This window comes from Cylas formicarius, unplaced genomic scaffold (assembly GCF_029955315.1).
Source record: "Cylas formicarius isolate icCylForm1 unplaced genomic scaffold, icCylForm1.1 PGA_scaffold_6__28_contigs__length_40554024, whole genome shotgun sequence".
Lineage (NCBI taxonomy): Eukaryota > Metazoa > Arthropoda > Insecta > Coleoptera > Brentidae > Cylas > Cylas formicarius.
In genome coordinates, this window is record NW_026844347.1 from 370,872 (window position 1) to 396,336 (window position 25,465).

Sequence of the window (25,465 nt, forward strand, 5' to 3'; positions counted from 1 at the left end):
ATCTTTACTTCATACGAAAATAGTTTACCATATTCTAATATATATAAACATGAAATAATTAAATTAAAAATGGAAATATCTGCGAATTTCAGTATTTTGGTTTATAATGCAAACATTTTAATTATTTTCTGTTACATACAATAAATCACCCGTTAGACTTGCCTAGGCAGAAAAGATGATAAGGTCGTGTGTTTTAAATTTCTGCAAGTTCTCAATCTAGTTGTTTTAATTGCTTCAAGTTTGACAAATCTTATATGAAATAGACAAATCCGACAAGTTTCACTAAACGAGGATATATTTAACTAAATTTCGTTAATATTTAAATATTTAAAAAATATAAAACTGCTTACTAAGCAAAACTATGAAAAAGCACGAAGGTGTGCCAATTTTTTCAAAGTACACGTAAGAAAAGTTAATATAAATGTTAAAATTATGTTGTATTTTATATAAATTAAAGCAGGGCTGTCAGGGACTATTTTTGATTAAAAAAAAAGGCAAAAACAGTTGTATAACTTATATAGAACACACAATTAATTTATTTTAAAGATTTTTAAATTTACCCTATTAGAAACGCATTTGCAGGACGGACGATTTTCTTACCCATTTTATCTACATTGCGATTTGTCCCCGTCTTAGTCCTCCTCGTTAGTGCATAAAAAACTGAAATAACAAACATTTTTTCATTTGAACCATTATTTGCTTGTGTTTCTGTACATGGTTCTAAAAATTTCAAAGTGTTAATCAAATTATAAAATGTGTTTGGTTTGGCATTTTACCCGTATTTTCGAAAGTTCTTGAAAAAATAATTAAACAGCAAATTTAAGATCATTTAAATATTAACCAGTTACTTCCCTCCTCGCAGTTAGGATTTCGAAAAGGGTACAGCTATACGTCAGTACTATTAAATATAACAGACGACATTCTTCGGAAGAGTGATATGAGCAAAACACACTTATTTTGTTGGATTACTCAAAAAAGCTTTCGACAAAATCAATCACGAAGTTCTGTTGTCAACACTGCATTATTTAGTTTTTCCAAGTGCTGCAGTCTCTTTATGCGGAGCTACTGTACTGACCACTTTCAGTTTGTTGCAACATATAAGAGTCAGGTAATGTTGATCTACGGTATCAGGCGACGTGATCGCATATTGTATAAACGTCGACCGTTTCATGCAGTCGTTTTTTACAATAATATAATTTTAAATGACATATCTCTTTGAAAAAATAAAATTCTGAATTGATGTCCACACTTTGTATCTTTGATATAGGGGTCTTATTTCTCCTCCCCCGCATTGTGAAACATCGTTTTCCTACTGTGTCTACAAATGGTATAATGCTGTTCCCAATAACTGATGCCCACTTTTAGAAAAACTTATAAAACTTTTCTTTATAATCAATCTATTAGCCAAAGATAATTAGCCGAAGTTGATTTCTATTAATAAAATACTGTACAGTTTTGATTTTTATGTATTCATGTTAATGAATTGATATATTCAGTATGTATCATAATATGTTTAGATATAAGTTGCCATGAAATTAGGGACTGGGCTTTGAGCTTTGATCTTTTGCGCTGTGCGTTTCGTTTATTGCTTATAGATAAAGGTAAATGCAAAGTGCAAAAAATGAATATATTATTATTATTATTATTAAATTACTGCACCATATCTTTTTTCCAGCAATATCTCGAAGAAAACTGGAGATGCCTCCTGAAAAAGTAATAAATGCAATAAATATGTTAGACCTCAAGCAACTTTCTTTAGAAAATGTAGAGTTGCTTCAAAGAATGGTGCCAACGGAACAGGAAACTAAAGCGTACCGAGAATACATACTGGAGAAGAAAAATATCAACTTACTTACAGAGGAAGATAGGTTCCTGTTGCAATTAACCAAAGTTGAAAGAATCTCGGCAAAATTATCCATCATGAGTTACATCGGGAACTTCTTTGACAACTTACATCTTATACAACCAGTAAGTTGCACTGTTTTTTTAGCCACCTGTTAAAATAAGTCAAATAGCATATTTTGCAACAAGTTTTATAAAGAAACTTAAGTCATAGACTTGGCAGGAGCGGAGCGGAAAAAATCTTTTTTGAATTTTTATTAGTCGGAGGTGTTTATAACTGGGATTTGGAAGTCAGTTTGATCCCATTATGTGTAGGTATAGCGATATTTCGATATCGCTTGAATACAAATATAGTCTGGACCAAATAAACTTTTAATCATGACCGATAAAGCTGATCATTTTCTACTGATCCTCTTTCAAGAAAGGTTAACAGATAACACATAATAACAGGACAGTTCAAACATTCATTGCAGAAATCTCTTAAAATCGTAAAAGTTTCCAAAAACTAAAATTGATCATCAGTGCTCAAAACGGAAAATGGAGGAGGTATAGCAATGTGCATACCTTGGACAAAGAGGCAAATATGATTACACTCCTAGTTAGTTGAAGTTTCAGTGCTGATTTTTACAATACTTTTAACATTAAACTTTAATGTAATTTAATTTTGACGGACATTTTGAGAAAGCTAGATCTCTCTCCACAAATATTATAGGAGGTTTATAAACGCCATTGAAGCTTTTAAGAAAATTTAATACCCAACTTTTAACAACTTATGAAACTCTACATGCACATGTGTCTTGTGAATATCAGTTGTTAACACTTAACTGTTAAAGTACTTTAACCAGCCAAGCAAATATAATACTTTTGGTGCTTTCAATAAACTAATCGAAGTTCTGAATACCTGAAAGTGCAACAATTATGGTTCAGAAACGTTTTTGAAACGATACGCTAGAACTAGTTTCCATCCACAAAATGATTCATAATTTCCTCTTTTCAGCAAATACATGCCATCATCTCAGGATCGAATTCCGTCAAAAACTCAAGAAAGCTTCGTTCTGTCTTGGAAGTTATTTTAGCTTTTGGCAATTATTTAAATAGTAGCAAAAGAGGACCAGCATATGGCTTTAAACTTCAATCTTTAGATTCTTTACTGGATACTAAATCGACTGATAAACGATTGTGCCTTCTACACTATATTGTAGCTACCATAAGACAAAAGTTTCCCGATTTGCTTAACTTCGATTCCGAACTTCATTATATTGATAAAGCTGCCGTTGGTAAGTATTAAGGGAAATATTTGGAAAAAGGATTGTTTCAAACAAAAATTGAAAACGCATTGAAATCTTCAATCCAAGCGACAAAGTTTTAGAGAGCAAACCTAGAAATTTTATTTTAAGTTGTGCTTGTGCGAATTTTCAGACATTACTATAAGTTTTAATGCGAAAACTGGACCTTCGGACGAAAGATAGGTGATTTTATAATTGCATGACAACTAATATAATTCCGAACGCGCGTTTTGCTAACCTATGTTAATGTTATCGGCAAAAAATGTGAACAGTTTATATTCAAGTAATCAATTATTTTATTATTTCTTTAGTTTATTTTTTAACATCATCACCTGAATTGTAATAAAATTAAACTTTATTCCGTTTTAAAATATTAAAACAATGTTAATTTTGCATCAACTTTGATGATTTCTATAGGTGCATTTGAAGATTTTCTTTGAAATCGATTATTTAAGATAAATTTAAAGAAAAATACTTTATAATGTATTCAGTCTAGTCGGGTTTGATTCTTATTTCTAAAACTGGATTAGAAAACGTGAAAAAAAAATAGTTTTTCCGATTTTCCGAAAATTCAAACTGAAACCGAAATATTTTTTCAATATTTTGTAAAATAACCTAATTTTTAACTATTTTTAACTATTTTTATTATATTATTTATCATATTTAATCTATTATCGGTTGTTTTGACTGTATAGCATGGGATATAATTCACCTTACTTTTGTTTAGTCTCTTTGGAGAATATCTCGACAGACGTCCACGAATTGGACAAAGGAATGGAAGCTGTCAGAAAAGAAGCAGAAATAAGGGGTAGAGGCAGCCATAGTTTAGTAGTTCGAGATTTTCTCGCCAATGCAGAGGATAAGCTGAGGAGGTTGAAAAGTGATTCAAAGATGGCACAAGAAGCATTTAGGGAGTGTGTTGAGTATTTTGCTGAATCTCCAAGAACTACTGATGCCAATAACTTCTTTTCGCTGTTGGTTAGATTTGTAAAATCATTTAAGGTAAACTATTGCGTGAATTAACACTTACCATTATCTCAATGAGTATTATGTTTCTAGACTGCAGACCAAGAGAATGAGCAGAGAAGAAGGTTAGAGCAGGCCGCCCAGAATGCCAACAATAAAGCCAACGAAGATGTAATCAAGAAGAACAAAATAAATCAGAAAAAACAACAGGTATGTAACATAAGTACGTTAGTGATAAACGAACTATGTAGTATGCTTAGCAAGGGTAAGCCGGGTCTTAGAAAAACTGGTTCTGTAAAATGGTAGTACTTATTGCAAGATGTACGCTAATTAATGCTTTTGCTTGTTATTTTTTTTTAATATAGGCTAGTGTTGTAAAAATTTATTGTTTGCTTGTGTTTCTTTATTATGTCAAATATTTTGGTTTTTGTTGAGAGTTATCTTTAATAAATTGCCTTTGCTGTTGAATTTCTACCATTATCGTTGAACTTCATTAGGGTGTGGCACATTACAACAGATGAACTGAGACAGTGCAAATATAGCTAATTAAGGTGAGCAACTTTTCAAGCAATAAGCATTGCAATACCACCTATGTGAGGATGCTTCCCCCTAAATTTTTTCAAATGGCAATAAGGCACACTTGTTGAGAAAGGGTTTTTAATTCCCTATGAAAATTCAAAAATCAATTTAATTTATTTTATTTACACTGGAATCAGCCTTGCCTAAATATATAGGTTACTCAGGCAGTACGCCCGTGTTATGTTTATTGTGTGATTTTTGAAAACGGGGAAATATTCTATATTCTTATATTTATTCCTATTGAAAAAATGGTGATCTTATCCCAGCATTATAAAATTTTACTAAAAATGCATATTTTTTGGGAACGCCGTGTTTATTATATGATTATTAGCCATCTAAATGTATGTGACAAAAAAAGTGACATTTAGCTCCCACAAAATTTGTTAACACTTCGGATCCCTATATAATTGTGGTCAATTTATTTATGCTAAATTTCTATAAATTAATTGAAACTAGAATCCCACGTTTGAATATACTTATATTGTTTTCGGATAATGTGCTACCCCCTTGCATGTGTCTTAATATCTTTAATTCATAATCCACCCTTCCAAAAAGGTCATGAAATGTTTACTAACAGCATTTTGCCTAACTTTATCATACACCCTTTTCTGGACGATCTACAGAAAACAAAGTGTGACTAAATGATTGTTACAAGCATGAAGATCCATTGATATTTCCGGTTTAAAATATTTCTTGTGAGGGTGGAGACTTACTAAGTGGTTCATATATACAAAAAATCAGACACATAGAGATTTTAGAAAGATGAGGTCAACCAATTTAAAAAGTCTGAATTGGAAAAAATATGAATTCCATTTTGTGACTTTCAAAAAATTTGGCTTTTAAGGCACAGAAATATTTGCTTTCCAGGACGACGCCGACAATAGTAGCTCTAAGAAATCATGTAACATTGTTAAAAATTATTTTACTTTGTGGAATATAATTTAATTTTTTCAGCACGGATTAATCCCAATATAAACTTATTTAGGTAGTTCCAATCAAAGAGTTCAAAAAGTTGAGAAGTAAATTGTAAAGCAGGGTTGAAACATGCAAAAAGATTTATAAAATACCACAAGGAGGATTTATGTTAGATATATGTGGCCTGAAAATCGTTTAATATTAATAGAACACAAATTAGACTACTTCTTTAAAATTTCGGTAAATTCGAATTTAGCAGTCGGATTTTTCTTGTGTTAATGTTAAATGATTTTCGGGACACACATACCTGTCTACTACCTCACATTTCTTAAATCCCTCTATGTAATCTACATGCCAGAATAAATATTTAGTGAATATAGGCCTCTGCCCTCAGGTTCAAGGTTTACAAGAATAATACAAATCTGAGTAATTCAAACTTACTATTTCGTGTATTTCATATTTTCAGCCACCAAAATTGCCCAATTTTTTGGTTAAAATACTAGAAGAGTAATTATTAGGATAAGTAAGTCAGCCTTTATTTTCTCTCTATATGGGTTGAAAAAAGATCCAGTCACCTTCATTGTAAAAATAGAAGGAAAGAGTTAAGGAACCATATCATTTCACCGCTTGTATAATCACGCTTACTCATTTTACAACACTCTCTGTTCTCACTGCACTGTCGCACGAAAGCACAACAAAAAAAACTAAAAACATTGACAAATGTGTTATTAAACAAAACGTATCAACAGGATGCCGTGATAAACGAGCTTAAAACTAAAACGAGACTGGTTCAGGAAAAGAAACTGCTTCAACAAGATGAAGTGTATAATGGTGCCCTGGAGGACATACTCCTAGGGCTCAAAAGTGAGCCCTACAGGAGAGCAGATGCCGTACGCAGAAGTCAACGGAGGAAAATTGATAACAATAGGTTGTCAAAGACTTTAGAGGAATTGGAGGTCTAAAACTAAGTCTTGTATTATAATTGAAATGTATATAGTCATTCAGATCAGAAGGAGTTGAAAGGTTGGGTTGAAAAATAATAGTTTTCCAGAACCACCCAGTGACTAGGTCATTACACAGCAGAAAGGCAATACTTTATATGGATATCTCACAAAACTAAACTGATTAAGTGGCCATTATTATTTGTTTGTTTGATTCATTATAGAGAGCCACTTAATTAAGTGGTAATTTTCTGATGTATCCAGACCTTCGAGTGTAAGCCGAATTTGCCAAAAACCAGTTTTGCTTTATTGTGTGCACATGATATTTCTACACAACCAGAACAGTTTTATAGACACTTGGCTCGCGTTCCCATTTTTGTTTCTGGGTTGGCTAAACTAGTTTGTGAAAATTGTTTTGGTTGGTGCTCCAACTCATAAACCACAGTGTCATTGTTCCAGTTTTTCTTTTGTAAAATTATTACTGTATGAATATACTTCGGAACTACATCAATAAAAGTGTGCCTTAAAATTTTGATTCTGGGCAAATAATATACACTGCGTACCCGAGCTATATGTAATGAAACAACGGCGAGATACTGGATACTTCTGTGCCAGTAATATCATTCCTATTAAGACTGTTTGAAAACAGTGAAGCTTTTATTTTTTATATGCTTATTGGAAAAAAACTTTTAAAATAATTCATTGATATATTTACTGATGTGTGCAAACTCTGTCTGTCTATTAATAATAATGACAAAAGTCTGATTTATATGAAGTGACAATTTTAAAAGATGGAGAATTGCAATAATTGACTGAATTTTTTATAATGCTTTTTACAAAAAATACCTTTAAACCAAAAAATGCTTTACCTGCCTTGTTTGCATCTAGCTTTAAGTTCTTTGAAATGTAATATTTGTTTTTGTTGCTTTTGAAAATAATATTTTTTTAACATACCATCCAAGGGTATTTGAATAGACATTTTTTATTTTCTTAATCATAATACTCGTTTTCTGATTTGTATAACTTAGAATTGTGATGTAAAAGATTTTTAAATACATTTTATGTAAATATATATCAAACCATACTGTAAATATTTTGTGCATAAAGTAAAAATTGTATAATACCAAAATATAGTTTTTTATATTTGTTTACATTTGCCATTTACCATTACCATTTATTTTGGATTGAATATTATCCATAAGCTAAACAAAATGCTTACTCAAAAAAATGTTTTAAAAATTATTTGTTTGTTGTTATTAAAATCCATAATTAATACAAATGTTAATTTTTTTCGGTTTCTCTTCATTTTCTATCAATCTCAGTGTGTGTCTACCTGACCATGATCTAAAGAAAAATTTTTGTCATATTGACCAAACATACAGTATGTTTTAGTTAAGAGTTAACATATGTTATCCAGTACATAAACCAAAACCACTTAGTTTTTGAAATATTTAACAAATTTCACATTTTGTGACATTTAGTATGTATATTGCACATTAGTTATATTTTGGACAGGACAGTTTCCCGCAGCCAACATAAACAAACTTTTTTGCACACCTACAAAACAAACTTGTGAAATGAAAGTAATTGCAGAATTCGCATATCAAAATGAATTCCTTTACTTTCAGGTAGCCAAACTCTTAAAAACTTTGACGATAAAACATATAGTGTTGATGTACAGAGAAAATGCAGTGTTAAGAATACAGCGGTAAAGTGAAACAACAAAAAAAGTAAGTACAGAGTGTTTATTTCGTGGTAGTTTCTTCCAAAGTGGAAATTCAAGGTAAGCATATTATTTTGCTTTACAAAATCTATGGTTGGTTACTGAAATTATTGGACATATTATATACAGTATGACCCATTTTAATTAGAAACACATTGGAATCAACATCAATAAAAAAATGTAGTCCATTTGGAATTATTCACTGTATACAGATAACAAAAAAAAAAATATGACACCCTAGGTTAAACCTCCAATGTAATAAAGATATGATAGTGACGACGAATGATATGCTGTTGACATGTTTGTCAAAGATTTTTGCTGAAGCACCGGACATATGTCAGTTTAATAGATATGTAATTACATCTTTCATGATCACTTTTTGCTAAGACGAAAAATAAATCAAAATTACATTGACACATTACTTTACATCCAATTAAGCCAACATACTTATTAATATATACCAAAATGCATTTCGCTCCATGTATGAAAAAGGGTCACTAGATACGCATTGACAGAAAGAAGTGTTTTTTTTGTAGATTGTTCCAAAGTGCAGAGGAGTCAGTACGTGAATTAATGGTCTTTGAATTAACATTATTTTTTGATTTACTAATTTTCGTTACAAATGGTAATATAGGTAAGTGGTTGGTTATTTTATTTTATTTTGTAATTAGACTAGGTATTTACAAAATAATTGTAGCGCAGTTGTTGCATTTGCTAGTATAGAAAATCTGTAATCTCTAAAACTATAAAAAGGGCATTATTACCAAGTGGCGTCGGGCAAATTAAGATATAAAGAAGTCGATCAAAAATGGGTATACTATATTCAGAAAAAAGTCGTGGTCCAAAGGTTCATATCTAAAAACGAAGGTTATTAAACAAATTTTGGTTCGGAATACAGTAAGAATAGTAAAAAGCACCGGAACGCATAAATTTCTCCAAAACTACCAAAGCTGCAACTTTAAAATTCATGCACGGTTTTGAGCAGGCATGTTGTCAGATTTTCAATTTTTTCGTCGAACGTCATAATTTTGTTATTTTAAATTTAATGCCCTATTTATTTTTGTTGCAATGAATTGTGCATTTTGTAAGGTCAAAAGTTCAAAATGTTGTTTCCATTAATTACTGAGCTTCGTCAACACTGCTTTTTCAATAAAAAGTACCGAAAGGCTTAAATGTATTTGCTGGAACGATAAAATCCAATACCCCCATGTGCCAAATTCAAAAATCCAATGTTGTCAGATTTCGCAATGATATTATTAATTCTGGTAACCTTTTACTGAAACAATTCTAAATTCATTGCAACAAAAATAAATAGGGCATACCATTTAAAATAATCTGATGACGTGTAACATGAAAGTGGTAAATCGGACAACACTGCTGTTAGCATTTTTGAATTCAGGATGTTCAAAATCCCACACGTATTGAATTTTATCGCTCCCGCATTGACAGTTTTGTAAATATTTAAGCGTTCCGATACTTTTACTAACTCTGTATATACCAAAACAAGTATTTACGTCTCGACATAAAAAACTATCAACCTAAAAGAAAGGTTAGTAAGTTATAAAATGATGTAAACGCGATGGACCTGGAGAAATAAGAGCAGAAAAAAGTAAACTGTTGGAAATAAAAAAAAGATGGAATCTACTAAGAAAGTAATAGCAGAAACATAATACCTGCAAGCCTTAGTACACCATATCAAAGACAGACCAAGATGTATACATCACCTACTGGCTCTGCTCTGCATGGTGACCACCCTATCCTGATGTTACCGCCTATTACCAGCTCCATTGCCGCTGTACCTGCTTCTATATTGTTTGAGGGGGGCGGAGCATATTGGTGAAAGGTAAAGGCCTGAGTCGCGGTTAAGATTGTTAGAGGTTGCTTATAGATTTCTAGGTTTCGAAGCTACGCTGCGATAGAAAATCTGATTTCTAGTAAGACGCCTTAACCGACAGGCCAAGACTAAATCTGGATGTCGAATTATTATTATAAACAACTTTGACAAATAGAGAAGACAGCAATAAATACAAATAAATATCATGCTATTAAAAATTACAGCACATATTTTTCTTTAATTTCTTATTGCGTTTATAAGTAACAATTCTTTTCAATAAAGGCCTTATGAAATAATTCATGTATTTATTCATTTATATTTTTACATTGTGTTCGCTCTTTAATGTGCAACTATATCTTCTGTGAACTTCAAAACGAGTTAGTAAAACACTATATAAAATGCTATTATAATTGAAGGTAAGTCTTAGCTATGGCATAAACAACAATGTCTACAAAACCAGTGTGGAATGTGGATCTGGAAAAAATATTTCTTAATTGACCATCTTCCTTTTAGTATATTGCATGTGAGCTTACATTTTTAAAACATCCAATATAAGTAAATTATTGTTTGAATTGATACTAATATCTAAATTTTTTGTGGTAGCCACCATGCAATTTTTGCGAGCAAAATGTATTTTAAATTTTGAGTCAATAAACTACACTTTTTAGCGTTTGTTAGTGTTAAATGGATAAACTTGCAAAAATGTTTTTACCGCGTATGTATGTATAACTTGTGGGTGTATAGGAAGATCCATTATGCCAATACTAGAAACGAGAGAAATGAAAATGTTTGTTTGAAGTGCTTAATAAAATGCAATATATACTAATTATATTAATTCTCTAAAACTAATTTCTGTGCAATTCTCTTACATTTAGAAATAATTGTTTATTGACTTGTTTTATGATTAATTTTCTTAGTTTCATTTGACAATACACTTGCGATGAAAGAACGAGCGTTCTGTCTATAGGAGGAGGTGCTCCTTGAATATTTTTTCTACTTAGATGTTTCATGTGCCATATCTAGTACCTAAAAGCTATATTTACACTTTTAAGAGTTACATTTCGTGAATTCGAATTTATTTATTGAACTGAGGTGGCTTTTACTTGATGAAAATCCATTTATCAAAATAAATAAGAACTAAAAGTTCAGATTTTCACGAAATTATTTATTATGACATGACAATTGTTTCGACAACACCGTGTCTTTATCAAATGCACATTTTTTTTTTAAAAAGGAAAATATCGAGTGACTCTCTTGAAAGTTACGCGGTTATGGTGGCGTCACAGTGGCTGACTTGCATCCGCTAATTTAAAACTGAATTCGGAAAAAAAGCTAGGATCAAATTTCTTTGATACAATGATGAAAGGACTTGTTGAAGGTTCTCGAGTTTATTCTATGACCCATTTCATACTTTAATTTGAAGGCGCATGTGTAAACTATTTGACAGCGTTGTCAACTTTCGCAAAAAATCGTAGGTACGTTTTAGCAGACAAGAATAAAATTTAAAACATTAAATATTTGGTTTACATATTATACCTAAAAATTGTGAGTGCTAAAGCAATAAGTACATTCTACTACTGATTTTGAGTGTGTAAAAGAAGATTGCACACCTGCGTACACAATTGGAGATGAAAAGTTTATGTGAGTAGTTCAACTAACCAAAACAGCCTAGAATTTGTACAATAAAACACTATAAATTGAAAAACTGATAAACCACATAATTTAGAAATACCTTGTATTGTTAAAAAAACTGACAACGTCGCCAACCTGCACAATCGTAATAAACATGGCGACGTGTTGTTAGGATCATTAAAACACGAAAAATAAATCTGAAATTATTTAATGACCCATGCACAATCAATTAAAATGATTATAAAATTACTGCTCTGTAAAGAACTGTAAATGCAGGATATTAAATATTTCCCTTAAATATCAAGAAATAAAAGTTAAAAGCAAAGGAAAATCAGTCAAAGAACGTAAAAGTTTAAAGTGAGATGTGTAGTGTGGTAGTGATAAAACATCTTCATATCTTTTGACAAGGTAAGAAGTTTAACAAATGTTACCTAGAATTTTCGTTCATTTTGATGCACGTATTTTAACTCGGAAACTTATTTCGCTGACCCACCCATTAACACCATATCTGAAGCAGCCATTTTTCCCCAAGGTCGTAAATGTCATCTTAATATTGAAAATTCAAATTCCAGTGTTTGGTGAATAATTTTTAGCTTTAGAATCAAATGATTCTTATATATTCCTACTTTCAACCCAACAAACTAACGTGGAACTGCTGGTGTGGCCTCTTTTTTTGCATGTCAATGTCCATAAACATAACCAAAAACTATTTAACTTTTTGAGTATGTGGCTTTTCCCTAGGAAATCGCTGCCTTCAGGCAACCAAACGGCATATACTATGTGCTGGATTTTTATAAGTGCATCGTAAAATGGAAAAAAAACCGTCATGGGAAGAAAGATAAATCAAAAAAGTCCAAAAAACGTAAAAGCAGAGATGATAGCGAGTTCCAAACTAACCCCATAGCGGTCAAGCCTCTCGTTGAGTACTCTGATGTAAGTTCAGAAGATTTATCGGAACCCGAGGCTGGTGAAATACAGAGTGGCGAGGAAGGAAGTTTACGTAGTGGTGTCAGTGAAGACGGTGAAGTTGGTGATTATTGTGATTATCCAGAACTAGATCTTGATCCTGAATATAACATGCATCGAAGCAGTCACCATAGTCGGTATCATTTAGAGCAGGAGATCTACATGTCTAGATCATCCATGATAATAGCATCTCCAGGTTAGTACCCAGATATTACTCACATGTTTTGTATTTTTGAAATTTACAAATTTGGTTTGGGTTAGTAACTCTTGGCAAACACGTTGGTTGCAAAATTTTGTATTTAGTAAAGCAAAAAATGGGAACATTGTTATCATTTTTGCCTATTTTGGTATCATACACCTAAATTTCACTGGAAACTTTTGTGTTGCCAGACATAAAATATAATTATTTTTCCAACATAACAGTCTTATCTATAATTATAATTACTCAAATTCGCATATTCTACACATGGCTATTTTATATGTTGATCATTATTATATTGTAATTTGTATTTTACTAATCTAGCTTAATATTGGAAAATCAAAAAATTTAACAGAGCTCCTGTAATAACAAAACTATATGTGTATTAATAGTAGTTTATTTTTTTTATTGCTTAGGTTTTGACTGTTTTTTATAGGTCTAATATGTTTTAAATAAAATTACAATTTTAGCGATATTTACTTGTTTGTATTTTTCATTTTCTTTAATGACCAAACTTTTGTTTCTCCTCAATTTCTTGTTAGTATCATAAAATGCTATCAGAAAACTTTAATTGATATACCCATTATTTATCAGTACCTATTGATTTTGACTAATTAATCAAAAGAAGTAGTTTCTGCATTCCCTTAGCTGATAACCGAGCTTATGACATAATCCTTCCATAGGCAATTGTGACCGCTGGGAACTCCTTATATTAATTCCATCTCCAGGAACAATTGGGGATAGGATCATTTTTGAAATAACACTCTTTGTTGAGGTACCTAATTGTAATTAAAATCGCCGAAGCAATGAGTTAAAAAACCGTCAAGGGCAATGGTTTTTGAGAAAATTATATTTTACATTCATGCTTTTGGGAATTGAGTGGCTGTTCTCTTCTTCAGCTTATCCTAACATTTTCTGTCCTCAAGTTGGGTTCGAAATAATAATAGAATAAAAGCAGTTTAGATTAATATTTTCATTTTACCATCGTAATAATTTTGACATTTTATACCACATATAAAATTTTAGAAGCAAAACTTATTTTTAGGAAACTGCTGTATATCAAAAATTCTTACTTATTGAGAAAATAAGTATTTTTCAAACTTCTGGAAAATTCCGATATTTGTATCGCCTGTTCAAGATTTTTAAAAACCTATTGCATATAGAGTAAGGAATGTTGAACTGCATTGCATAAAAAATATCTTGTGTAAAAAAATTGACCAATCAAATGAGGTGATATTCGTTTTTTGGTATTTCAAAATTCCGGTAGTTTAATTTTCAAAAAAGTAAAAGTTGAAATATCTAAAACTATCCAAATATCTGAAATTTTAGTTACTTATAGGTAGAGTTAGAAAATTTGATACCCTGATTCAGTTGTGGTTTTGAAAATTATTTAAAGTTACAGTCAAAGTTGTTGTGTTTCTTATATTGAAATAATTACACACCTAAATCCAAATAAATATTACCGAAATGGAACAACAATTATATACTGAACTCTTGATGCAAAAACAGTATGCATTACACTTTTAGCAAACAGATAGCCTTGTCCAGAAATTGGTTTTAGTAATAATAATAAAAATAAAAGTCTTTATTTCCAATAATCAACAAGTCAATAACAAACAAAAACAAATCAATTTAGAAAAAGGCGAGGTTCAGTGCAGTGATGTATCACTGACTGAGTTTTTAATGTTCTATACCCAAATCAAATTTTATGTTTCATGTGAGGTGTTAATTAATGTAACAATAGTAGTGGTTTTTAAGTTTTTTCTCAAGTAGAGAAAAAACTTAAAAACAAGTTGTTTTATAGGTTTTCCCCCGCGGCCGACATATCGACTCTTTTATCACTCTCCTTTAAGTTCAGCTCTCTCATATAAAGTATATTATTTTGTGGGGAGATATATCTTTCCTGCTTTCACATTCTAAGATCCTAATTTTGATTAGATGCAGTGCTCTACTGTTTCTTCATCATCCAGGCCGTCGTCGAGAAAGTCCATCTTGTGCTTGTTGTTTCAGGGTTTGTTATATGAAATTTGTAAATTAAGTAATGAGACTGGCAATGTAGCGTTCTATCTGGCAACGTTGAGGGCGCTGGGCCTTGAGGGGTGAAAAGTGAACATGTGATCTGGTTTTAGTTTGTAGTATTGGATGATGGGTTTGCGATTTGTTTTGTGAAAAAGTGTTCAGAAGAATTTGCGCAAAAATGGTTTTAAAATACCTCTTATAAGACTAAAAAGAAATCACGACTTGAGATCTTGACTTCTTGGATTGGAATGAAAATGATTCTCATTTTGTGGAACATGGTAATGAGTCCTAGGCGTTTGGGTACCTACGGTCCTGAAACCAAGCGCCAAAACATACAGCCTTTCCAAGCTTCAAAAAAGTAATGATAAGGAAGATATCCAAAGAAATGTTTACAAAAAGTTTCTACCTTAAAGGCCTAATGGCCATTCTACCCAGAGGTTCTTGAAAAACTGCAAAAAAAGGTCATTTGTGTGAGATAAAACATCAAGAACAAGGCGTTGACTTTTTGGTCAGAAAAAACATTATTATCCCTAACTTGGAGTCCGTGTGGCATTTTTTTGGTCACCAAATTGCAAAAGCATTGAAGTGGTTGTAACGAACCAGCTGAAAGCTACTCCAGTATTGGAGTTCCATTACTGTTATGGGGAGTGAAAGGAACCGTCTCCAACGCTGTGGGGCTTCAGAAGAAAGTTATTGGGGGGGTGGGGGGTGACAATATAAATTTTATTGGAATAACAAAATTGAATAAATCAATCTCATTACTTAATTTACACACCTCGTATATCTGTCTCTACCATGGTTTGCAGGTTTAACCTGCTCATGCTCATGTCTAACAGGCTGTTGGTTATGCCTTTTTCCGTTTTCTTCTTGGCACATGGGTTAGCCTAGGTAATAGTAGCCAGCATAAGAAGCTTTCTGTGCTCTTCAGTTATCAATTGCGTTTTGTCGCGGATTGGCGAGAAGTTGCCAATAACTGCTCTGATCCTATTGATGACGAAATAGATGTTAGACTAACAATGCATATGGAGCTGCTACTTGTTCACTGGGCCATTTACAAATAAATCAAATGGCAAAGATTCGTAAAACACCTTGCTTCTGTGGGTGGTCAAGGTATTTGTTTATTGCCACATATTCAGACCATTTTTCCATTGCATTATATAGGTAGGGTAAAATTCGGATTTCGGACCGTTCCGGACAGCATTCAGAGTCTGTTAATAACTTTTCGCGTAATATAATAATATAAACAGCCAGAAACAGCCACAATTTTGCTGCCTGGTTCTGCATACACAAAAGAAATCTGAATCCAAAATCCAGAAGCAGTAAATTTTTAACATTGAAAAAGAAGATTGTCTTTCTTGTTATTTGTATTCTATTGATTTATTTTTCTCCCCATTCTATATATTATTTTCATATTTTCCCTTCTTTTAAATTGAAGTGAATATAAAAAAAAAATTCTAACCCAATAGGTATCTCTACCGTAAGTATTTTTGGTTGCATGTTATAAGTATGTTTTTTAAATCCCAAGGAGTTATGCCACAACCAATTGTATATATCACTACCTAAAATAGTCATTTTTGTAGGATGTGCTCTAAAACATACTTATACATATTTGTGAATTCAAAATCTATTCATTTATATTGATATTTTTTCATTTCCAAAATTATTACAAATGCAGAGTGAATATTTTTTCGTTTCAGTTAATTCTAAAACATTTCGTATCCTGTTTCTATATAAACATTTATTTTTTAAGGTAGAAGACGTCCCTTAGGGCAAGTAGTGATTACATCACCCACTTCACCTGTTCTTCTAAGAGAGAGGCATCATTCGGTTTCTTCACGTTCATCAAAATCGAGTGAGGCTAGGAGACGAATTGTAGAAGGCTCCCCAACTGAATTTCATCAGCCTGCAATTTCTCCGTATCCAGAAGAAATTCCCCTACTTGAAAAAAAGAAACGAAAGAGAAAGGACAAAAAACACAGAAAGGATAAAAAATCAAAAAAGAAAAGGAAGAAAAGTAAGCACAGATCTCAAACCACTAGTCCTGAAAGTGAAGAGAGTGATTCGGCCGAATCAAAGGCTAGTTCTATAAAAACTCCTCCTAGGAATCATGGAGAACGAGTTTCAAAGTCCCTTTCTGAATGGGAGCTCCAAGAAAGAAATCCTTCCAAAATAACCGACCATAAAATCGATACAAGCGCATGTTCGCCTGTTTCTAATGACAGTATCGCGTCTCCTGACCCGATATCGCCGACAGTTCCCTCGGCCACACCCCCGCTTAAAACTCTTAAGGATTATCAATACGATTACCCTAGAGAATCACCGCATACACCTCCTGTACACCATTACCACACCAGCAGGTCGAACCATCACATTGAACCGGTTAGGATAAGGGAAATCGGTTCGCCCATAGTAATCGACGATTATAGCAGACCATCTCCAATTAAGTCTCCTTACAGAAACCCGAGTCCTGAAAATATGCACCATCACAAACATAGTAGGTCAATATCACCAAGTAAACGTCGACGGGGTGAAGGACACAGGAAACACCGAAGAGAACGTGAAAAAGCTAAAGAAAAAAAAAGACTAGCACAGAGCAAGAGTCGTAGCCCCTTGACTAGGAGATCACCCAGCTATAGTAGAAGTAGACATTATAGTCCTTCACCATCAAGGAGAAGCAAGAGGCATAAAACAAGGAGTCCCAGGAGAGAAAGAGATAAAAGTCCAAGGTACGGACATTTTTAATAATTTTATTTTATGATTATAGTAAGATTAATTTAAAACAATTAACTAACCAAATTAAGCTAGTATCAGCAAAGCAACATAATGTGGCGTTAAGCTTTAGATGTCTACCTCGCTTTAAATAACAGAAATATTATTTCAAAATTAACCTCTAATCCACTGAAACAAAATCCAAAGTTTTTTTTTCTTCAGATGCATTATTGGCGCCAGATATGTATTAAGAACTAAGTATGGCTAACAACCTGAAGAACACCACACTTAACATCCCTAGAATAGCTATATATACTGGATAACGTAATAAGTTTGTTTAATTTAAGATGGTACTTTTTTTATTTTTGTTTTTCTACAATTTACAGTTAGCTGTAATTTAATACAAAAACTAATATTCAGGAAATACCACCGAAAAAAAAAGATTATTCGTAATATGTAAATATCAAAGTCATATAAATATCATCAATTTTTAAATCTTTTTTCTTTATAATAACCGATGTTTATCAATGCGTTAGAAGCAATATTAGGTTTCAGACTACATTATAAAGTCTGCCCAGCCTTCAGGTGCAGTAAAGTCATTCACGGTGTTTCTGTTCACATACTTAACAAATATACTTGTGTTTTATCTCTGATGATTCGATAACAATTAAGAATGCTACAGAGGTAAACAAGCAACCAGAAGCAATGAATCAACCATGCCCTATATCAATATCCTATATATTTTTTATCGTCTTTTCATGGAAACAATGGCTATTTTGTTTTTTATTTCTTACGGTCAGTTTGTGCCAAGTCTGCGAAATATCTACCTTAAATTCCACAGGAGTATTAATACACGTACACGTATGGTATATTTGATATAACAGAAGTATTATACAGGTAGTCAAAATTTTATTTTCTCGAATAAGAATTTTTTGGTTTTTATAACAACTTTTTCATCTCCTTTTTTTTGTACTGGAATAATATTTGCAGGCTGGGCCTATTATTATTACGAATACACAAAATAAAATGGACCCTGAATGGGGAAAATTGAACCTTATCAACAACCTTAACCTAAAAATTTAAACCTAAAATAAAGGAAATATTTACTAAACTACCTTATAGCAAAGGATAAAAGTAATTAAGTGATGGAAACATTATTGCTTTAGGCTTTTGAGTATTCTTGGTTTTTACAAACCTAAGAAGATGGTGTCATCTTCTAGATCTTAAAGAGTGGCAACGAAAAGACTACTTTTGCTTTCTCTTAACTTGTCAAATAATTTTAAAATATATTAAAATGAAATGATAATTTTGTGGTTTTTCCCCTATATTTGATCTATGTTTTCTTTGTCACACTGAATACATATTATTACTAATATAATATCATGTAACTGTTAAGGATCTCTTGTAATAAAAGTATTTATATTTGTTCTAGGCACAGACACAGGAGTCCCTTGCCCCATTCAATTAGGTCTTCGCAATTAGCTAATAAAATTACCGACACTAGTTTATTTGCCGAATTAGTCAAAGATAAGCATAAACGGGAGATGGAACTGCGAAAACTCGAACAAAACTTAAAGTCTGAAGCAACAATAGATCAGGACAAAATTGTCATATCTGACGAGCCTGATAGCGCAGACAGTAAACGAAGTGCGGAATGTAACTCCGACGTTGTTGTGGTGCCTATGGATATTGATGATATACCCATTCCTGACATGGAACCTATAAAACTCAATGTGAATGAAGCTCCAAAAAACAATGTCTACGCCAGTACAGATAACTCAAGCACGCTTCCATTGCAACCGCCATTGCCAACTAGCGAACCGAAATCGTTAGGTAACAATATTGAAATTACCCTGGTCAAAATGAATAGTGTGGAAAAACCGAAACCAAAGAGCATTACAAAGTTGCCTATGCCACCTGGAATGGATCAGTCTGAGTTGGAGGAGATAGAATCTCCCCCTAGTCGTTCACCAACACCACCTCCGAAACTTAAAGCAAAAACTCCTCCTCCAAATATGAGGAAGAATGTAAAGGATTTGCCCATGCCACCAGGTAAACTTTTTTTTTAACTTTTGCAGACTCTTAATTCTGGTTTTAACAAAACAATTAATAGTAATTTCAATTAAATAGTTCAATTCTATTTGGAACTTCGCTAAGAAGTAAAAGGTGTTTTGCAGCTTTTAAAGACAAGGAATAGAAAAGTAAGCTATGTATAAATCAAAATTTTGAGTATTGTTTGAATAAGTTTCTTGACTGACCTAACCTTTGTACAAATAGAGTTTGTGGAAGCTGGCGAAAATAACTATATAATAAGTACGAAATTTCAAATATGTTTAAAAACTTGCAAAACTCATTTAAAAATTGATTTATCACATTTTGCCTCAAATTGCACTTTCGCGCGTTTCATGTTAATAATAATTAATAATAATTATAGTTTTTTACAAAGTTAACTCGATTCTTTCCTTTGTGAAAAATTTTTTTATAAATAATTGTTGATTAATTTGTAAACAATGTTGTTGTATACATTATTTTATTAATATATTTCATTATTTTTATGGTCGCATTTAATGCTATTTTTCTATTGAACACATTTTATTTGTTACATCATATTTATTGCAAAATCAATCCAATCAATAGTAATACCTGGTACGGAAGAATTAAGTGGTGATGAAGAAGATTTGGCCAGCACCCCACCCAGGAATAATCTGAAAATAGTCGAAAGACCCAAACCTGTGATCAAACCAAAGTTGAAACGACCAAGAATCCTGAAACGAAGGGGCTCCCGAAGTTTTCAGACTTGTGGCAAGGATTGGGGGGAGCGGTGCGTTGATATGTTTGAAGTTATTGCCCAAACTGGGGAAGGTAGGTTAATTTCCAATCAGATTTGTGGTTATTTAGACTGTTCTTAATAGGTACTTATGGGCAAGTATACAAAGCAAAGGATATCCAAGCTAATGAACTTGTCGCCTTGAAAAAGGTTAGATTAGAAAACGAAAAGGAGGGTTTTCCAATAACCGCGGTTAGGGAAATAAAGATTTTGAGGCAACTTAACCACAAAAACATTGTGAATCTTAGAGAGATTGTTACCGATAAGCAGGATGCGGTTGATTTCAGAAAGGTGCATTCTAAAATTTTTGGTTGTGCATTCATTTTCATTTACCTGACGCTAATTTTAGGAGAAAGGTTCATTTTATTTGGTTTTTGAGTATATGGACCACGATCTAATGGGCCTGTTGGAATCTGGTATGGTGGACTTCAATGAACTAAACAATGCATGTATCATGAAACAGTTGTTGGATGGACTCAACTACTGCCACAAGAAAAATTTCCTACACAGAGATATAAAGTGCAGCAATATCTTGATGAACAATAAGTAAGAAAAGTTTTTTATTTTGTTGGTCACTCAGTGTTTCAGTAAGTGTCGGTATCTGCCTCTGTAATTGTGCCTGTTGGCCAGAATTTGCAAAGTGCATCTTAGGATCCAACTATAAATGTTTTGATGTATATTTAGTTCTAAAACTAACTAAACTGTTGTGCATCCTTAGTGTTTGAATTTATTGTTCGTTTTGCTAATTATTAACTGATGGTTAAAACAGGGGTGAGGTAAAGCTGGCCGATTTTGGACTAGCTCGCTTGTACAATGCTGAAGATCGCCAAAGGCCTTACACAAACAAAGTAATCACATTGTGGTACCGACCACCGGAGCTGCTTTTAGGCGAGGAACGTTATGGCCCAGCAATTGATATATGGAGTTGCGGCTGCATACTCGGCGAATTATTCCTCAAAAAACCCCTCTTTCAGGTAGGGTGTAATTAGAAAACGTTTGTTGTTGAAATATATTAACATTGATTTTTTATATCAGGCGAATGCTGAAATGATGCAACTAGATCGGATATCTAGAGTATGCGGCACTCCTACTCCAGCAGTATGGCCGTCTGTGATAAAACTTCCCCTGTTTCATACTTTGAAACCCAACAAGCTCCACAGGCGAAGGCTCAGGGAAGATTTCGCTTTTATGCCCACATCAGCATTGGATCTGTTAGATAGAATGCTAGAACTAGATCCCGACAAAAGAATAACGGCTGAGGATGCTTTAAAGTCACCATGGCTTAAGAATATTAATCCTGAACAGTAAGTTGATTTTACAAATCATTATACAATAGTCTTAATATTGGTTTGAATTATAGTACCGGAGTCAAATCTTTTGTAGTCAAGTTTTGTTTATAGCATTGGAAACAAATGGTACCCGATAAAATCATTTGTTGTAGTGTCGACTCTCATTTCACATCATATAGATAGCTATTTGATGATGTAGTAGACACCTGGACGATCAAAATTGAGGCGCCTCTGGCAGTTATGATCTTGTTTTGTGGAGAACAAGCTGTTCCTTTCTAATAGGCGAACTCCACACACTTAATAGTTTTTCCTGAACTTTTAATGAACTGTCTGTTGTTGAAAGCTTTTATATTTCATTGAAAACGAGATTTAAAATGCGCTTGAGCGTATTGAATGGCCTTTCTCGACATTTTTTGATTCTCAAAAATCTTTGAACATGCTATGTGCAAAAGATTAACAAATTAATTTTTTAAAAAATTGCTCATTTGCATAGCCATTATTTTCACTCTATATAATGGAGTGAAAATGTATTACCAATATTGTTAATGGAAATGCGAATCTTTTCAGCTGCTTTGCATTTTTTTGCTGTTTGTTTTACTTTAGACATATTTCTGAATATCCTACGTTCTGCTATTTACAAATCTTCTTCATTTCTCATGCTTCAATTGTTTATAAATCAAACTTGCTGATGATTGGGGAAGGGTCAACAAGTTTGATTTATAAACAATGGATACAGGAGAAATCCAGAAGATTTGTAAATAATATTACAGTAGTCTGTGGAAATTTCTTTAAAAAATTATCCTATGTTCTGGTCTGACACATAAAATTGCCACATAACTCAATCTCTCGGGCAAATAAAAAATTATGTTTTTTAATTTGCGTGTTCAAAACACATAATATTTATTTTAGAATAAGGGTAATCATATTTTCATAAAATTGCTAGAGAATTTAGTTTTTGTATATAAGTTATTATATTTTTGTTGTGTAGACTAACAGCACCAGAACTTCCAACCTGGCAAGACTGCCACGAACTGTGGAGCAAAAAACGCAAACGTCAAATAAGGGAACAGCAAGAGGCAATGCAGAATCTGCCGCCGGGTAAGCCAGCGACAATGCCTCGCGAGAAAGGGAAACCTGAGGATGAGGTTGGCGGGTGAGTGACCTACTGGGCGTTAAATGTTATAAGGTTTATTCAAATTTTTGGCTCTTGTGAGTTGAGTTCTATTTTTCTGGTCCGTACAATAAAGGATAATTATTGTTCAAATTGTATAATCTTTTTTAAGGTTGAGTATATTGTGTAAATACTGGCATCCTTAAAACCATATACAATTTCTATATTTTTCTGGGCTCATAAACATTTTTATTAGCTTTGGTATAAAGTTAAATTCTCATTGAATAAAAACTAGATGTTCGTTTTGTACATTAAGCTTTTACAATATTTTGTTTAATTAATTTGTTAAACAGTTCAAATATTAAAAAACTCATTTAAGGTATAATTTGATGGCTAATTTATTATATTTTATTTTTGCAGTTTTATCACCCTGTAATTGATAAAGTTGGTTTCTGGATTTTATTTACTTTTTCTTTTCTTTATGTTTTTTACAATAATGGTGCTAAAATTTCATGTGTAACTACTTTTAGGTATTTAATGGTGTAGCTCCTATCTTCTTTTTTTTTGTGAATTTGAATCAATGAATATTTGATGGTGTGCTATTTTAGCTGCTTCTGATAAACGGGAGTCCTATATTTTTTCTAATTGTTTAAAGAAATTATTTTGTCTTATAAGTTTATTTTAAGTGACAATTTTTTTGAAGTTCTACATATATTTCGTTGTGCAGTTAAAATGGTTACCCTGTTATGAACATTGTCACCCATATTGCAAAAATTGTAAACAGTTTTTCTCTTTACCCAGTTGTGTTTAAGTCAATTCAGGACAGCTGGTATAACATAACATTCTTAAAAGGTGTGGTTAGCATTTATATCTGTTTTGTTGTGACAAGAAAGTGGTCCATATTATCACAAAGCGAAAAATTGTCAATAATACCAATATTTTCTTAAAAACTAAAAGATAAATTTCGCCTTTTTTGCCTTTGCAAATTAAGTTCCTTAATTTTCAACATTTTTTCCGATGATTTTTCTATCTTTCGTTTTGTTTTTCTTCGTTAGTTTAATTTTCAGGCCTATAAGGTAATGCAATTATAACTGTATGCTGTAGAATTTATTTTCCTATTACTTTGTCATTTGATTTGGAATCGGTTCTGCTCTTCAATAGTTCATGTAAAATAAAACTACCATGTCGGAGTTTTTGTTTTATGGTATTCCAATACATTTGAAGATTTTGCCAGTTTTCAGCCTCATTTATTGTTGGTGATCTGTAATAATAACTTAGTTCTGGCCACACGGAACAGTTTGAATGAAATATACCCATTATTAATCTTCAGCTATTGCAAAACTTGCTTTTTTGCAGGTGGCTTTACAGTTCACCATGACAGGAGCTGAAGAAGATTATTATCAATTATATTTTAAGAACTAAAATATCGATATTCACCTATTATTGAGTCACGTTTTTTTTATTATTATATTAACTATTAGGTCCCATTAATTTTTTAATTGTCATGGATCTATATATTGTCTTTTTTAGTCCTCATCATGAAAACCGAGCCCTACATGCCGGTGTTTCTTAGTCTATATAAGGAGGACTCCCGTTGAATGCAGAACTGTTAAGGTTGCGCCCTATGATAATCAAGCCTTTACACTTTTTTAAGAAAAAGGAAAAAATATATGTATATGTTGTATCAAAATGAATGCTATTGTGGATCTAGTTAAATCGATTTATCTGTAAATATTTGTAAGTTATTTAGAATTAGTTAATAAAATTGTTTTATTTAACCCTGTATTGTCTTTTTTTCTTTTAAGAAATAAAAGGTATTTATTTATTTTTGTTTTTTCTTTTTATTTCTTATTGCTAATAGTATGCTCAAGTAATGCATGAATGGTAGTTGAGTGGATTGTCTGATGTAGATATGGCAGTGCAACTGCGTGACTTTGTTGAAAATAAGTCATTTTGAAGCATGCTTTTAAACATTGAAAGAATGATCAAGTAGATAGCATGTTCTAGGTAAATGTAGTTTGTCTAGATAATGACAAATATTTACAGGTAAATTTCTCGTTGTTTAACCACATTGTAAAATACTCATTTTTTGACACAAAAATCACCGATTTTTGTCTGCTGATACTTGATATATTGTATTTTGAATTAAAGGTTCTGCCCTCAGGAGAAACAAATTAGTCTCTTGTTTTTTTTCGCCATTGATTTAAAATTTACCTGTTTATTTTACTTATGGTACTCTCAGATACCTTAACATCTATAGGAGACAAGTCATTGATACAGCTAGCATAAAAAAAAAATTTTGAAAGATGACCAGTTGCTTCTTCACTCTTTTCAGATAGCTGGGTGTGAAATAATTTTAAACTTAAATGATTTTTCGAATTTGCTAGATATGCGTACATTTAAATTAGAAAGTTGGATTCCAATAATTAATAAGTAAAGGCCTATGTGCACATGTGTTTAAATCTATTTTTGGCTTCATGAAAATTAAAAAGTTGGCTGGTCTCCTTAGGATGTGTTATTTGCCATATGTAATGTCTGTAACAGTATATCCTACAAAGATCTAACTTTAAACTTTTCAAGAACTGTTTTCCTCCCATTCGTAGCTTGCCAGATTTCACAAAACTTCG

At 32.2% G+C, this 25,465-nt stretch overlaps 2 protein-coding genes and 1 long non-coding RNA gene across 12 annotated transcripts in view; 2 read left to right on the plus strand and 1 right to left on the minus strand.

Annotated features, from left to right (window-relative positions):
• LOC132704066 (formin-like protein) overlaps positions 1-10,314 on the plus strand; it is a 36,651-nt gene extending 26,337 nt beyond the window's left edge. Inside the window, exons 10-15 of one of the 6 annotated variants that reach the window (XR_009619218.1) lie at positions 1,676-1,968; positions 2,840-3,119; positions 3,856-4,130; positions 4,188-4,304; positions 8,158-10,095; positions 10,141-10,314. Coding sequence is in view for 4 of the 6 variants with exons in the window: in XM_060673736.1 (XP_060529719.1) it covers positions 1,676-1,968; positions 2,840-3,119; positions 3,856-4,130; positions 4,188-4,304; positions 6,338-6,550 (1,178 nt within the window). In the remaining 2 variants the exon portion in view is untranslated. Of the gene's footprint in view, positions 1-1,675; positions 1,969-2,839; positions 3,120-3,855; positions 4,131-4,187; positions 4,305-6,054; positions 6,112-6,337; positions 7,692-8,157 lie in introns of those variants that run through there. The other 5 variants (XR_009619219.1, XM_060673738.1, XM_060673739.1 and 2 more) reach the window with 5 other exon arrangements.
• On the minus strand, positions 1-12,450 carry LOC132704071 (uncharacterized). Of its 2 annotated transcripts, none has more exons than XR_009619223.1 (4): positions 12,150-12,450; positions 1,857-1,994; positions 777-1,705; positions 1-720 (listed from the first exon to the last, which is right to left on the minus strand). It is a non-coding gene; the product is annotated as an uncharacterized LOC132704071 (long non-coding RNA). The 2 variants fall into 2 exon arrangements; XR_009619222.1 differs by having other exon boundaries at positions 1,853-1,994.
• The window catches only part of LOC132704068 (cyclin-dependent kinase 12), a 20,835-nt gene continuing 7,163 nt past the window's right edge, over positions 11,794-25,465 (plus strand). Inside the window, exons 1-10 of one of the 4 annotated variants that reach the window (XM_060673745.1) lie at positions 12,656-12,880; positions 16,653-17,628; positions 19,044-19,663; positions 20,249-20,473; positions 20,524-20,729; positions 20,788-20,984; positions 21,208-21,412; positions 21,474-21,742; positions 22,716-22,880; positions 24,195-25,003. In XM_060673745.1, the coding sequence (XP_060529728.1) occupies positions 12,796-12,880; positions 16,653-17,628; positions 19,044-19,663; positions 20,249-20,473; positions 20,524-20,729; positions 20,788-20,984; positions 21,208-21,412; positions 21,474-21,742; positions 22,716-22,880; positions 24,195-24,216 (2,970 nt within the window). In that variant the 5' untranslated portion in view covers positions 12,656-12,795 and the 3' untranslated portion in view covers positions 24,217-25,003. Of the gene's footprint in view, positions 12,127-12,655; positions 12,881-16,652; positions 17,629-19,043; positions 19,664-20,248; positions 20,474-20,523; positions 20,730-20,787; positions 20,985-21,207; positions 21,413-21,473; positions 21,743-22,715; positions 22,881-24,194; positions 25,004-25,465 lie in introns of those variants that run through there. The other 3 variants (XM_060673744.1, XM_060673746.1, XM_060673747.1) reach the window with 3 other exon arrangements.